The sequence below is a fragment of the Nannospalax galili genome, unplaced genomic scaffold, assembly GCF_000622305.1.
Source record: "Nannospalax galili isolate Female #2095 unplaced genomic scaffold, S.galili_v1.0 scaffold238, whole genome shotgun sequence".
NCBI classification, from domain to species: Eukaryota; Metazoa; Chordata; class Mammalia; order Rodentia; family Spalacidae; genus Nannospalax; species Nannospalax galili.
In genome coordinates, this window is record NW_008341888.1 from 508,307 (window position 1) to 524,389 (window position 16,083).

At 37.1% G+C, this 16,083-nt stretch overlaps 1 protein-coding gene across 1 annotated transcript; it reads right to left on the reverse strand.

The window, feature by feature from the left end:
- Window positions 1-2,069: 2,069 nt before the first annotated feature.
- LOC103737848 (putative P2Y purinoceptor 10) lies at window positions 2,070-15,382 on the reverse strand. The gene is made up of 2 exons (XM_008837683.3): window positions 15,338-15,382; window positions 2,070-3,503 (listed from the first exon to the last, which is right to left on the reverse strand). The coding sequence occupies exons 1-2, from the start codon at window positions 15,355-15,357 to the stop codon at window positions 2,468-2,470; spliced, it is 1,056 nt and encodes a 351-aa protein (XP_008835905.2). The 5' UTR covers window positions 15,358-15,382; the 3' UTR covers window positions 2,070-2,467.
- Window positions 15,383-16,083: the final 701 nt, after the last annotated feature.

The following is a 16,083-nucleotide window of genomic DNA, read 5'->3' on the forward strand; positions in this document are numbered from 1 at the left end:
GTTTTTAGTTATTGAAAATCAATATTGCGGATGATACACCATTGTTTCTCTCTTGGGTGAATAAACAGGCCAGACTGAAGGTTAACTTGATAAAACCTGTACTTTTTGAAATTTCTAACTAAATCAAATCCACACTAAAGCTTTCTAATGGTTGTTATTTTTCTCAGTCTTTAAAATTCAAAACAATTCATTCTTGTTTGGATTTCTTTTCTCTTACCACATTAGAGAGTCATACATCAGAAAAATCCCAAAACTTCCACTTACATGATGTCCAAAATGAAAGGCATGTTGTTTCATTTATACACCAATCCACAAATCCTGTGTGGAAGCATTACTTTCCCTCCAACACTTAAGAAGAAATATATGGTGTGTGAACTGTGAGAGCTGAGGTTTCTTTTCTCTACAAACACGATAGCAAGATGTGTAGTTCCAAGTGGGTTTCTGGAAAAGCCATTTCTTTAATGTGAGACTGTGTACTGTGATAATGATCATGCTACCACTCATTCCAAGCATATCTGAGAATCCTCTTTAGGCCGTGTCTTCAGATTGTGGTTAATAAAACACACACTTCCAAAAATGTTTTATTTATAATTACAGAACTATCTCACTCACTGGAAACTTTATCTTTTTTTCAGTTCCTCCCTTTAATTTTCCCTTCCTCTTCCTTGGAGTCTATTCAAACGCATGTTCTAAGGACTACCACTACCTTCTCTTCCCTGCACACTGAATATCTACGCTACGTAAATTTCAGACATAAAAGATCAGTGATGGCTTGAGTTCCATGAATGCCTACTGGGATTCCCTGTGTTGAAATGCTCCATAATATCACTTAAACAAAATCCAGAACTTTCAAAAATAAATTAAATAAGCACACATTTTTCTCATATCCATTTACCATGTGATATTTTTCAATTTCTAATACAATTCTGTGAATTTTGATTACCAAAAACTTAAAATTTTTTTCAAGTGATGTAGCAATGTTTAAAAAGAAAGCAATTAGACAAATTAAAAAAGAAACCTAAGTTGCCGGGCATGGTGGTGCACACCTTTAATCCCAGCATTCGGGAGGCAGAGGCAGGCAGATCTCTGTGAGTTCAAAGCCAGCCTGCCTACATAGTGAGTTCCAGGCCAGCTGGAGCTACAGGAAGACCCTGTCTCAAAAAGACGAATCACAGAAAAGGAAAAAGGAAAAAAAGAAAAAAAGAAACCTAACTTATATTAACTCTTTGTGGCTCATTTTATAGCTTTATGTCTTTTAGTTTAGGTATTTGTTTGCCCTCCAATAAGCCATATTAACTTGGAAGTAATGCACTATCTGGATTTCTTATTATCAGGACTTAGCAGGTTCAACACAGTATTTGGACAATGTAGTTATCATAGGAGACTTTGTAGCCTGAGCAATGCCAACCCCACCACCTATAGAATTTTCTGATGAGCCCCAGAAAATAGTGTTTAAATCACCTTTATCTCCTATGGCTTATCTTTTTTATCCCATGATATTTTCCTTTTTTATTTTTATTTTTTGATGGTTTCTGATAACGCTACATTCTGAACATATAAAGGGCACAAAACGTATTTTTTTTCCAGAATATTTCAAAGGATGGTGCCAGTCTATCATTGTCTGCAAATCCCCGGTACTTTCCTATGGCTTACCTTAAGTTTGTGTATTTACCATTCACATCAAGTTTAGTATTGACTAAATATATGTAAATACATAAACGGAGGGAATAATATAAGCACTTGCTGTGTATACTGAACAAATTTTGACTCATCACGGTGAATCGTGAGACAAGTTGCTTAACTTCTCTGACATTACATTTATTTATTTGTATTTGCAATTTCCACGAGGTCACCTGTATTAGAAAGACTAGATGAGATGCTATATATGAAATTACAAAGCAAAATAACAACCCAGAAAATGATAGACTTCTAATACTTTTCAAGGAACGGATTTCCGTGCCCCTCATTCAGTAGCAGGACTCTTGTCCTGAAATTCATGCACATATTGCTTCAACAGCTTCATGCCATGTTTCCTTTGTTTTTATTGCTAGGAAGGACTGGAAATTTTATTATCATTCAGAAATAAAGTTATACTATGAAAGAGATTTAATTTTATTTACAAAACAGATTACTATATATTGCATCTCAGTGATATCCTATTTACAAGACAATTGGAAGAAAAGCCTTCGATTTATATTTGATTGGAACCATCTGTAAAAACTTGATCTGGGTCTTGTAAATAATAAAATGCCTTGCATGCAAATCGGAAACAGGTGAATCCTATTACCCTTTGATTGTCCCATGATCTGTGGAGGCACAACCCCACAATTACAACTATGGCATAGTACAACTTATTTCTGTTATTTCCAATGTTTGATTTAAGAAATTGTTTGACTGCTAATATGAGCCTTTGGAAAAGGGCAAAGAACATACGTAAAGAGAGTCGGAGCTGAAGAAATATTTTGTTTTAGCTAGCCATCGATGAACCGCTCTCCTTGCTCATTAGACGAGAACGGGTCACAGAGCTGCCGTGGCGAGATAGTTGGTCACGAAACTCTGAAGCCATGAAGTAATAAAGAATTGGATCCAAAAGGCAGCAAAGGCTTGCAAGGCATAAGCAAAAAGGGTGGAAATACAGTGTGCTTTTGACAATGAGACAACTGGTAATGATAGTTTCCTTTACCATGGTGTAAAAAATGAAGTTAATATGGTAAGGGGTAAAGCACGTAACGAAGACTGCAGCGCACATGAAAACCATCCGCAGCGCTTTCTTCCTCTCGCTAATCCCTTGAAAAGCCATAGGTGGTTGTTTCAAAGATATAGTGGTTTTCCAGGTACAGCATGCGATGGTGATAACTGGGATCACGAATCCAGCAAGCTCAGCAATTGTAATCATCGTGACCAAAACCACTGGGTTCATCTGCTTGTAACCAAGATCAGCAAAGCAAGATTCGGTGTTGTTCGCTAAGCCAGCACTTCTCAGGATGGGAAATGGCAAACAGGCAGTCCCCACGATGATCCAGATGACAGCACTGATACCCACATCATACCGACGCTTCCAGTTTCTGGCACTGAATGGCTTGAGGAGAAAGAGACACCTCTGAAGACTGATGCATGTCAGGAAGCAAATGCTGGCATACATGTTGAGATATTTCAGGTAGAAGCACAGCAGGCAACTGGCTTTCTGGAATGGCCAGTGCCGGTGGATGTAATAGTAAATCCGGAGAGGTAAGGACAGGACATGAGCAAGGTCAGCCACAGAGAGGTTGATCATGAAGATGATGGCTTTATTTTTCTTGCTGATGAAGCGACATAGAACCCACAAGGCTGCACTGTTAGCCAGAAGACCAGGAATGAATATGAGGCCGTAGGTGGTTGCATAGAGGGAGTACTGGAATGTCACATTAGTGACATTGCAATTATTCTCAGCGTTGCTGGTACTATTGCTGCCCATCTTGAATATGTCAGTATATTCATCAAGGTAAACTGTGGAATTATGGCTCCTGCCCAAAGGAAATTTAAAAAACAGAATGGTTACCTAGTGCTTTAACCAAAATTCAGGACTCTGTTTTACAGAGATATATGATATTAGAACTAGAAAGAACCCAGTTAGAATCAGTAAGTAGAGGCTCAAACAAGGTATACATTGACCCAACACTGCGGTTAATCAACTGGAAAATGATGGAATGGTCACAACAGTCCTCATAGCATTTATGTGTTTTCATTTCTTCTCTAAATCTGTCTTGCTAAGAAGCTCTGGTTAGAGTGAATACTGCTCACTCACTACCAATTGCAATACTAGAAAATTAGCCTCATCTGTTAGATCCCTCGCCTTTCTTTCATCTTCAACTCAGCTTTAGAAAACAATATAGCCTCCTTGAATGTGCACTGCCATTGTCCTGGCTGACTTTTGGAAGTTGGTAATATGACTTCTTCATTAGTCTATCATAATAAATTTCAAGTCCTCTTGAAGTTTGTCTATTCCCCCTTGTTTATGTCCCATTCTCAATTTGCGTGAAAAAATTGAATAATGTATGAATTTAAAAACTGACCTATGGGCACTTCCCCATATGTAATCTTGGAAATAGAGCTCAGCTCTTCCTATCTGAACAATCATGTATTAGTGTGGCATCAGCAACATGACACATTACCCAACAGTCACATGAAACATGGCTTACGGTTAGGGTAAAACAGATCATCAGTATCAGTCCTTGAAAAAAATTAAGAATGAATTTTTTATTCATTAATTATCATAAGGGCAAAGCTTTTGGACATTTTAAATCATGTTTATGCTTCAGTGTGGTTTTGGCTATGTATTAAGTTGGAGCATAGAGAAAGTAATCTGTTGGCTTCCCAAGCTCTGAACATGGAGTAATGCAGATTGCATGCCAAAGACAGGGGCAGGATAGCAACAGACTTGTCACTTTATTTTAACCACCTTATAAAATCTAAACTGGAAAGAACCTTTAAAAATCATCAAATTGGGCCTACATATAATACAGTTAGAAGAAGCAAGGTCCAAAGAGGAGTTAATGGAGGTCACACAGCTGGTAAATAAAAGATCTAAGACTGCAAGTGGGAGGTGTCTAACCTCTATGCACACCTTTTTCAATCTTCGTTCTCCTGTTCAAAACAAATTGCATAAGCATCCCTTCTGTTAGATTGCAGGGTTAATTAATTTACTTAGAGCCAGGGAAGAAATTAAGTTCTGTGTCATTTCTTGGGGGAAGGGTTTTAATTGTTACTGTTTTTATTTACCACAAAGGAGTGATGTGGTTTTAGTTTCCCTTTACTTGTGGCAAAATGGCCTCAGTCCTACTACAGTACACAGAGATGAGATTAAAATTAACAGAATCCCAAATGATGATTTTGCAGACATAACATTGTCCATTTTACAAACTTAAATTATTTTAAATAGTACTTTCATTTTCCCTCCTTTTTCATATACAGTATCTATACTTAGCTAGCCTATCATCTGCAGTATGTCATGAAGTATTATGCAGTCATCTTGTGTTTATATGTATGACTAAAATTACAGAGGTACTCACAGGTGAAAAGGGAGGAAGTCCTCCTTTTTTGACCATCAAGGATATATACTGGAATCAGCAGAAGTATTCACACACATAATCTAATTTGATTATATCAACTATCATGAGAGATAGAGATATTATTATTTTCATAATTCAGACAAGGAGACTGATGTTCAAAAGATTTAGTAAGTTGCCTGAGGTAACAAAACTAAGCATAATGTCTTGTAGGACTGGTCCCAAACTTAAACTATTTTCATTATGCTGCTTATCACTCTAACTAGGAAGACTCTTTTTCACCACCTTTGTTTCCTTTTATTTTTTATTGATTTTTTGTGATTTTCACATTATGTAGTTTCATGATATTTAGATCTGCACTTTCCCCTACTACCCCAGTCCAATTTAACGTATTCATATATATATATATATAATATACATGTATGCATGTATGTATGTATGTATGTATGTATAAAACATGGCCTATAGAGTCTGATTTGTGTCGCCAAATGTCTTTCCATGTAGGTCCATCCACCGGGCCCACCAAGAGTCGCATCCCTGTAAGACACAGTCTTTTCTCCTCCCAGCAGCCATTAATTGCCAACAATCTTTAGGTTGGGTTGGGATTTCTTACTCATTTCCCATGTCTATGCTGGAACTTGTGCATGCTATCACCATCATAGTGAATTCGTATGAGTAACTGACCAGCTGTCTGGAAAACTGTTTTCTATCATCCACCACTTCTGGCTATTAACAGTCTTTCTGCCTCCTCTTCTACAATGATCCCTGAGCCTTGGGAGGTAGAGGTTTGAATAACACAGGCTACTGCCACAGTCCTTGATTGCCTCCCAGAACTTGAAGGTGAGACAGGCTACACTTTGGACACAGGACTTGGACTTGGAGCACTAGAGCAGGAGCTAGCCTGGAAGCCTCCTCCCTGAGGAGTTAGCTCTCATCATATCAGAGGATACTATACAAGCTGCCGAGGGAGAAAAAAAAAAAAACGATGAATGGTCCTACCCAGCTGTAAAGCCTGATAAACAACAATGGCCGGCTTAGCAAACTATCGCTATTAGTTCAGTGGTGGCACTTTTATCTTGGGGGTAATCAACAGCTGTCTAATTGGAATTATTAAGGCCTGCTCAATGGGAGGAAATTCACGTGTGGTAATATACACATAACACAGTCAAATACACATGGCTGGAGAGGTCGCAGATCCTAGAGAAAATCTTTCTTCTGCCACAGCCCTAGATCAACCTAATTTCTTACTTTATTAAAATAAATACGCATCCTTATATTTACAAATAACTGTACCTTTCACCCTTCATCGAATAAGTTTTTGGAACAAATAGAGACTATTATAGAGTTCCAGAACTGGTGAAATGCAAAGAATAAGTGTCTGTGAGATAGTTAACTCTAAGTGACACACCATCAGTGCATTCTCCACACATAGGATGAACACATCTCTCAACTCTCATCAAAGAAGTTTCTTTATGCAGTAGATGGTGATTAACACAGAAATATATAATTTGCCAATGTGTAGAGAATAAGAGGTCACAGACTGTTTAACCCTGAATAGGAAGACTTCTTATTTCAATGTAACTAGCTTATTCACCATTATCATGGATTCAATACTAAATGTCCCTGATTGGTTGATATGTTAAATCCTGATCTTCAGCTGGTGGTACTGCTTTGGGAGGTTCTAAATACTTTAGAAGGTGTGGCCTAGCTTAATGATATAGGTCACTGGCAATGGGTCCTTGAGAGTACCTTGTCTAATGTCCCTCCCTGCCTCTCTCTGTCTCTGTTTCCTGTCTACCACGTTGAAGCTTCTCTGCCACATGAACTAATAAATCTTTCAACCTCTAAGTTTTTCCCTCGGGTATTTTAGTCACAGCTACACAAAATTACTAATATAGCCATGTGAGGCACACATTGTGGTAGTTACCACTGCTTCTCCTACCAACCGTTAGCCACATGGAGGCTGTCAGAGAGCAAAGGAAAACACAAGTGCATTACAATTTCAAGAACTAGAAACAGGCCACACCCACTCAAATCACACTTCCACTTTTGCACCTTACAAACATGGCTATTTGTTTTTACTTCACTGGTGCACCAAGTTTCACTTACTAACAAAGTATGTTCTGATCACACCTCTGTGTTAAATAACAGAGCCCAATTAGGCCCAAACAGAAATCTCAAGTCAAATTTACAACTTTTTTATTGTGGGTTTATGTGTCTTTGCAGAGTGACATATACAACTCAGACATTCACAGTTAATCATGAGTTACAAGAGTCTCATGACTGCTTACCAAAGCCTCTTCTCTTCTCTGAACTGAAGGGAGGGTAAATAGGATGTTTTTCTACAAATTTCCTTCATGAAAATTAAGTGTAAATCCCCATGAAGGGGAGAGATGGTGGGATTTATCTTTTGGTTGGGCAGCAATACGGCATCTTGGAAAGGGAACATTTAGTTTTCTGTGAAGAACTTGTGTCTCTCTAAAGAACAACCTAAAATCTACTAACACAAAAATGTAGGATATATTGTTTCTTTTGCTTTGTTTTTGTTGCTTTTTGTTTCTCTGACACTGTTTTTTTTCTAGCTTTGTCTCTCTCCATTGTTTTAGCTCTCATAGTTATATATATGTTATATTATATGTGTGTTGGGGACGTGTTTTTCCTCCATTATATCGGCAACCTCTCTCTCCTTCAATTTAAATATATCTTTGGTTCCTGTTTTATGAAATTTGTGATTCATTCTTGAGTGTGTGCTTCCCTTTTCCATCAGTGCCACAGCTCTCCTCGCAGACACTCAAACTAGAATTTTAGGGAGTTGCCCTGCCACTGTGTTCCCCATATATACCATAAGAAACAAGGTGATTCCATTATATCGGCAACCTCTCTCTCCTTCAATTTAAATATATCTTTGGTTCCTGTTTTATGAAATTTGTGATTCATTCTTGAGTGTGTGCTTCCCTTTTCCATCAGTGCCACAGCTCTCCTCGCAGACACTCAAACTAGAATTTTAGGGAGTTGCCCTGCCACTGTGTTCCCCATATATACCATAAGAAACAAGGTGATTTCCACCCCTAAAAATTCCTCCAGTCCACCTCTTCTCATGTTTATAATCTAGATCACTGCCATCAGTGCTCCTGACTGTTGCACCTGTTGCTATGCTCGCCTTCTTACACTTGGTATTGCCTCCTATAGTCCAATCTCCTATATTATTTCTAACACTAATATTAGCATTTAAGTGAGGGCTACCACTTATTTAAGTACAAAATATGCTATACATGATCTGACTCATCTTCATAGTTGCCCTGTGATTATTTTCACATTACAAGTGAGGATGTTTGGGGTCTAGAGGGGTTAAATAAGTTGTTCCAAATTCATAAAATTTGCATGGGGCAAAGAAAGGTGGAGTATGGAAAATGGAACACATGTTTTTCTCCATATTCCCTTACCCCTGTTATGGCACTTACCACACTTGTTGAAATTCTGTCAACACATCTTTTTCTTTAGAATTTTCCTTTGGTCGTGTGACCTATATCATCTATTGCTTCCTTCTAATTCTTTGCACAAGTGATTGTTCTTTGAAACACCATTTCCATTGTTTTGTTTATAATTGTTTGCCAGTTCCGATACTGTTATCATTATTTCCAAAAGTCTTGTTGTAGCCTAAAGGCTGTATTTATTATGGCTTCTCTGTCCTTAAATACTGCTTGTTTCCATTATTTTCCTCATTCTTTATATGTCAGGTCTACTGAAGTATTTCCACTTCACAGAAGTAGCCAAGGTTTTTTACTTTACTGTGGCTTCTACATATATTGCTCCCTCTATCTAGAATTCTTTCCCTCTGTTTATGTCTAGCTACCCTTGGTCTTTGTTTACAGTTACAGAAGCCTTCACCATTAGCTCTGCCATGGTAATCCTGTATATCATTGCATGCACCTTATTTTTAACCTTTGTTGCATCAAAATTTGAAATGTAAAGCCACATTTAATTATTTATTCAACACATCTTTACTCTGCTATTAACTCCATTAATGCCATACAAAAGACGTCTTCTCCATCACCATGTAACCACGAAGCAATCTGACACTAAAGATTCAAAGAACATTCGTATGTTGGGTTGAACTGCAAAGCTCATTTTTTCTTGAATTAAGCAAAGAGGAAACCTTGACCTCTAGATAGGCTGACTAGATTCACCAGAAGGGCAAGTAGTGGGGAATGGCTGGGGGTGCCGACAACACAGCAGACAGTAGCAGATATATCAAATAATACATTTTGCTACCTGCTGTTACCCTAAAATTCTTTGTTCTGGTTTGGGTTTTTAGAATTCCCAGTATGCATCCTTTTCTAATCAGGAAACTGATGCCTAAAGAAGCTTGAAAGAAGAGGAAATGAATCAATCTAGAAATTATAGGCGTTCACACACCTTTTGAGTGAAAGTCAGCATATTCCACAGTCACAGAATCTCATCACTGTTCCTGCCATCAGGAAGAGGGACATCCTTGCAATATGCTTCCCATTGCTTCTTAAATCTTCATTTTAATTCTCCTTACATGTATCACAGATAAATATGCTTGCCTTGTTTCATCAGCAAATAGTTTCTTTCCTGCAGATGGGACTTGGAGTGGCAGTGAGGAGACTGAATGTGTAGTTCCCAAATTCTTCACATTTAGAAAATATAAAAGGGAAAGCATCCTGTCTTTTTACTTTTTCCCCATGGATTTTTAAAGACTATGTCTGCATTTGACAGGCACCATCTTATAAACACAGTGCTGGATTTGGTGGGAAATAAAAAAATTTTCACAATTTTTATCCTTATGAAGCTTCTTTATCTTTTAGAGGAAACATGTAAAACTCTCTAAGGCCACCTTACATACATCACATGAAATGAGTTGCATAGTATAGGTGATAAGACATCTTCATGTCTGCATGGTATAACCTCTGTGAGGTAAGATGAAAGTAATACTCTAGAAGTTTTAGCTAATAAACAGATACAGTCAAGGAAAGTTTAGTACCTTGTTCAAGGTCACAGCGCTATTTTATGCTAGAACTAGAATAAAAATTCTGTTATGTAGGTATCTTACTGCTCTTTGCACCATGTTTATCCTGTTTCTATTAAATTCTTAGATATACAATAGTACCTTGACTGAATGAAGATGGTACTTGTATTGAGTCATTTATGTTTTCATATTGTTCTCTGTAGGATAAAATTGGAGAGAAAAACAGAAGTTGTGTAACGGGGGTAAATATAATGTTAATCTTAGTTTGCCCGAATTATTGACTATTCAACTTAAGCTTTAGCAGATTTTCAAAGCTGGGATCTAGCCCCATCTCTTCAATAAAGACTTCCATCAGCATGCTAACCTACACAAAATATTACCAATGCATTATTATGTTAAATACTGATGATAGTGAATATGGGTAAGAAGTTCTGGTGAAGAATTTACTTGTTGTTGCCCTCAAGAAGTTTGCAGTCACTTAAGAGAGATAACCATAAGAGTAATTCACCATAATAGAGTCCTTAAAAACATACCATGAAAGACATAACAAAGGTATTTCCATATAAACAGAAAGCCTACATAGAAGAAGAGAATTGGAATTCAACTCAAACGATAAGCCAGTTTCAACAATCAGCTTGGGAGTGAGCAGGATGTAGGAAAAGAAAGGACTGGAAGAGGATTCAGTAATGGGTGAATAACACTCAAAAGTTCTAAAGTATAAAAATGGGATGATACACATTCTACCAGCTACTGAATAAAGATTAGAATGTGAATATGATGGAATACAATAAGCAAGTTTACGGGAAAGATGATTAAAGCACACAGTACCATAGCATGCAAGGTGCTGAAGGCCTTTGGCGGAGGGGTGGAATATTGAATGATTCTGATAAGAGATCTGACATTGCCATATTTGAGATTCAGAATGATCATGTGGTAACTTGCAGAAATTAGATCAGAAAATAGGAAACAGGGAGTCCAAATAATTTTGGAGTAAGAAGATTGATGAAGAGTTCTGGTTTCCAAGAGATTTTTAGGGCATAGGATATTCAGAACCAAAATCAGATAGTCCAAGTCAATAGCAAAATTGTTATCCTAGCCACTACAGCAGTTGTGATGAAGACTAAGTTCTAAATTTGGTGTGATATGAAAATTATAATCTGAAAGTCAGATAGGGAGTTGGCCAAGTCCTGAGAGTCAAAGACAATTTCATCATAAAGCATATGAAATGTTATTTAAAAATCGCAGCTTTTAACCGCTGAGCCATCTGTTCTTGCAGAAGACCCAGTTTCGAATCCCAGCACCCACATGGCAGCTAACAACTGTCCATAATTCTCGTTCCAAGGGATCCAACAGCTTCTTTTGTCCTCCGAGGGCACTGCACAACACGAGTGCACTTATCCATATGCAGGCATCACACTCATACACATAAAATAAAAATAATAAATAAAATATTTTTTAAATCGCAGTTTTACACAGGAGTTTCATATTCAAGAGGTAGTAGCATTCACCTCTCCTGAAACTTCGGAAAAAATGTGTCTTATTCTTCTACAAGTACCTTTGAAATTTGCACTATCTGTGAAGTTTAAACAATTCCTCTTTCCAAGTGATGTTCTCTGTTTGGAATAATAAACTCCACTCAAAGATGTACTATACAAACTTGAACCACACACTCCAACATATATCAAATGCTTATCCTTTTCATGACTTGTAGTCTCAACTAATATCCTCCCTCATCTTATTTTCTTCCTTGTATGACTTGTTTTAATACTCCAACATAAGAATTAACATCTTCCTTTTTCTCTATTCTTCTGTTATATCAATCTGTCAGACCAAGTCCACAATCTGTTTCCTTCCCTACTAACCAAATGGCAGAGTGATCCTATTGATAATACTAGGGCCTTCCTGGAAAGACACAAATAGATAAGTAACGGTCTCTTGTCTAATATTTATTTATTTTATAATCCTTACTCCAATGCATCTGATTAGTATGGTCTCCTCTTTCCTTAGTGGCTCTTCACAACTCTGCTAAAATTTCCTACTCTCTCTCTCTCATGCTCTCTCACCCCCACCTTTAACAACAGACATTCCCAGAGAATATTAAGGTGAATGGGGTAAAGAAGTTGGAGTCCAATGAACCTATACACCTAAGATTTTCAAGACCTATAATTCTTTTTCAGTTTTCAACAGGAATCTTGTATGTTTAAGTAGGATTTGATCATTTAGCACTTTTGTAGAAATAATTGTTTTGTTTCAAAACACACACACACACACACAGAGAGAGAGAGCTTTTAAGCATGATTCATTAGTATTATATCCAAAATCTTAATAGGTACCAAAAATATCTTCCCAAAAGCGACTCTCCTTCCTTTTTAATATTTTATTAATCATTTTTATTTTATGTGTATGAGTGTTTTGCCTGCATGTATATAAGCACAACACATGCATGCAATGTCAGCAGAGACCAGAAGAGGGTATTGGGTCCCATGGAACTGCAGTTACCAATGGTTATTAGCCATCATGTGGGTGCTGGGAATTGAACCTGGATCCTCTGGAAGAACAGTCAGTGTTCTTAACCACTGAGCCATCTCTCCAGCCCCTGAAATTGCCTTCCTTAACAAACTAGCTTAATGTTTTCACAAATGTACAATTCAGAAATATACAATTCAAGTAAGTGTATATAATTATGACACTGGATTTTGTCCCTAAGTCATAGTGAAATACTAAATCTAACATATTTTACTGTTTCCTATCAGTAATTAAAAAATATATAAATACATATATCAATAATTCTTAAGATATCAGAGTTATTACTAGTGTATGTTTTGTAGATCAGGAAATCTACTCTCAGAAATATTAAATGACTTCCCCAAAGTCAAACAGCTATCATAAATTCATTTGTAATAAGACTCTTAATAAAGTAGAGAAAACTGAAGTTTTCCATTGCCAGGCAATAAGTTGCATGAAGCAAAAATATTTTAAGTGGGATTTAATGTGTAAAATACTGCTCCTCAGAGATAAGTAAGCTATTGTTCTTGGTTCTAGTTGCAGCACTTTTATCTGTATGTACTATGTACATACAGCAAATGACTCCCCACCACGTGTCAGGGTAGGGTCATACCAAAATCAAGGATCTTTATGAAGTTTTGCCTTTAAACTCAAATCATAATAAATCTGCAGAGAGAAAATATGGAGCATTTTAATTTTGATAACATGAGTGAGATGAGTTGAGCAAGACTTGTAGGAAAGGGAAGACTCAAAGCAGTAGAAAGTATTTTTAAGAGGAATAGATTTACGGCTAAGAGACTTGGATTCTCCTACTCAAATACTAATTCTCTATACTGGTATAATAAATACCTTCCATTCTGTGGGTTCAATTTTCATTATTATTAAAAAAAATAAGACAGTTTTCTGGGCATTATAGAACACACCTTTAATCCCAGCACTCAAGAGTCAGAGGTAGGCAGATCTTTGTGAGATCAAATCTAATCTTATCTACATAGAGAGATGCAGGCTTGACTCATAAAACCAAACATTTCAATTTAACTGGAATGTCTTTAGGTTCTTTCTAGCTCTAACTTACCTTATCTTTATGGCTCTTGCTCCTAGTACCACTACTACTGCCACTGCCAGAGCCTGATGCAACCACTACCCATTAACTGGCAAAAGGATGCATAACATCTAGAATGTTAACAAAGCATTCTGGATAAACATGTATAATTGTCAAAAATCATTATTAAAATGATATATTATAAATGACATCATCAGAGAATAGTTTCTCTAACTTGAAATTGAGGGAGATAGTGCTCAAAGATGTAATCCCATTTACCTGAAGCTAGTGAGCTTCAGAGTCAGAATGCTGGAATTTGAGTTATTGAACTAAGGCAACATTTTTTTCCTAGTATCAGCTCCTCAAGGCATCACCTCTCTGTTCTCTTTTCAGCCCCTTCAGTAACCAGCACAACTAAACAAACATGCCTGTCAAAATTGCTCTTATTTTCCTCTAGAAAATCTGTGAGCAATCTGTGGCAGTCTGTGTTTGTTTTCTCAGAGGAAAAGAAATTAAAAAGGGAAAGAAAACTATATGTGAAAAACAAAATCAATGTCTGTGTTATTTGTTAGAAAAATGACACATGGCTTCATGGGATGCCAACTAACCTCAAACAAAGATAGGCCACCAAGCACCACCTCAAACTTCTCAAAAATGTGTTCATTCCCCTGGCATTTTATGTTCCTCCACTACTAGGATTTAGTAGTCCATACAACTTGAATGGAACAACTTTCTCGGTTAGGCCCTAAAAGGAACTACATTTTACCAAAGAAGGACCTGTATTCAACAAGAACCACTGCAAGAGTAATTGTCCTAAATTTATGACCTGATTCTCTCAGTATAGTTTAGGCCATTAGTAACCTCAGTATACTTCCCTATCACTCACTTGTGAATAATTTTACTGTACTTTAGTTGCCTAAATCAATATAAATAGTATAAGCATAAATAGTAATTATTCTCTGCATCCACTTAAGCAAACAAAATAAAAATATCCTCACTTGAAGATTTCTAAGAACTGATACTATCTCCCAGAAAAAGCATGGCAAAGTTAATTATCATTCTACCTACACCAATCCTGGAGTAAAATGACTTCACACAGTCTACCCCAACAAGAAGCTTCCTTTGACTCGCTCATACTAGTTCCACACCAGAGAAGTACTACACTACTGAGACCAATTACAATAATCCCTGAAAAGATAAATGCCTCACGTCTGGGCTCTGCTGTCAAGTAGAATTGAAGTGAAAAAAAATAGACTTTTGAAAAACCAGGAAATACCTCCGAACAAGGTCTGAAATCATATGATACATTTTCTATTTTCCTAATACAAAAATTAAAAGGATCACAGATTTATTTATAATATTCTCTGAAAGACACAGTCTTCTCTAGGGGAAAGAGGAACATGAGTCAAAGACTTGGTTCCTAGCTCTAATACTGACAATTATCTGAATGACCTAAGTGGCTTCATCTCACTGACTCTCAAATTCCTCATCTGTATTGGGAGGAATTTTCATCTTTAAGTGTCCTTTTAGCTCTGATATACGTACTCTGATATTGCTTTTACTTATCCTAAAGGAAGATGCTAGTTGTCTCAGTATCTCAGCAACCTAAACTTACCAAATCAAGGAACTTATATCTAAAAATCCCTTCACTATGTAACTAGATAAATTATACACACCAGAAGTTCAAATTTTCCTTTACTGTTCAGTATGCCAAATTGTTGTAAATGAGACTCACTAAATATAACCCTTACTTACCACTTTGTGCCATCCATCATTCTCGGTCCTCTCTACAAAGAGCCGTTAGCAGGAAGTGCGTTATATTACATACTTCATGCTTCTGTTGTAATGGTGCAGGCTGATAGCATGAACCTTAACTTTGGTCCCTTGCTGGACTGAAAAGCAATCCTGTTTTTTCTCCTGTAAAAATTCTGAGATGAGAAACCAGGAACCATTTCATTTCAAATACTGACCTAACATCTGCCACTGTTATGATCTTCCTATTTCCACCAACCCTCCCTCACAAAACCACAAATTTCTAGGTGCTAGGCTATAACTTACCCTGATGCTGAGACGGGATAAGCACTCTTGAATCTTTGCAAGGAGCTACGAGTATAAAAGCACAAGTCTCAGTGGCGTGCACATATACTGCTGATAACTGAAAAACTGGTGTTGAAAGAGGAAGATGCGTATATTGGTGTCTCACCACAGACTTTGTACAGACCAAAGGTAAGTCCCTTGAGCAAATGACACTAGTCAAGTTTTATTTCTTTTTTATTTCATTGGTGCCCAGAAATGTTAAAAGGGGGGAGTCAGGGGCTAAGAACAAACAACCAATGCATCCCAGTCTTCTTCACCATTCCACCACAACCCAAATGTTTTTTCTTACTACATTCCAGTGAGGTTTGTGTCAAAATGAGATTTTTAAGACAAATCTGAAAACAAGTTTACCTAACAACTGGAAAGTTGCTACTCCTTCAAACTTGAGAGACAAAGACAGAGGA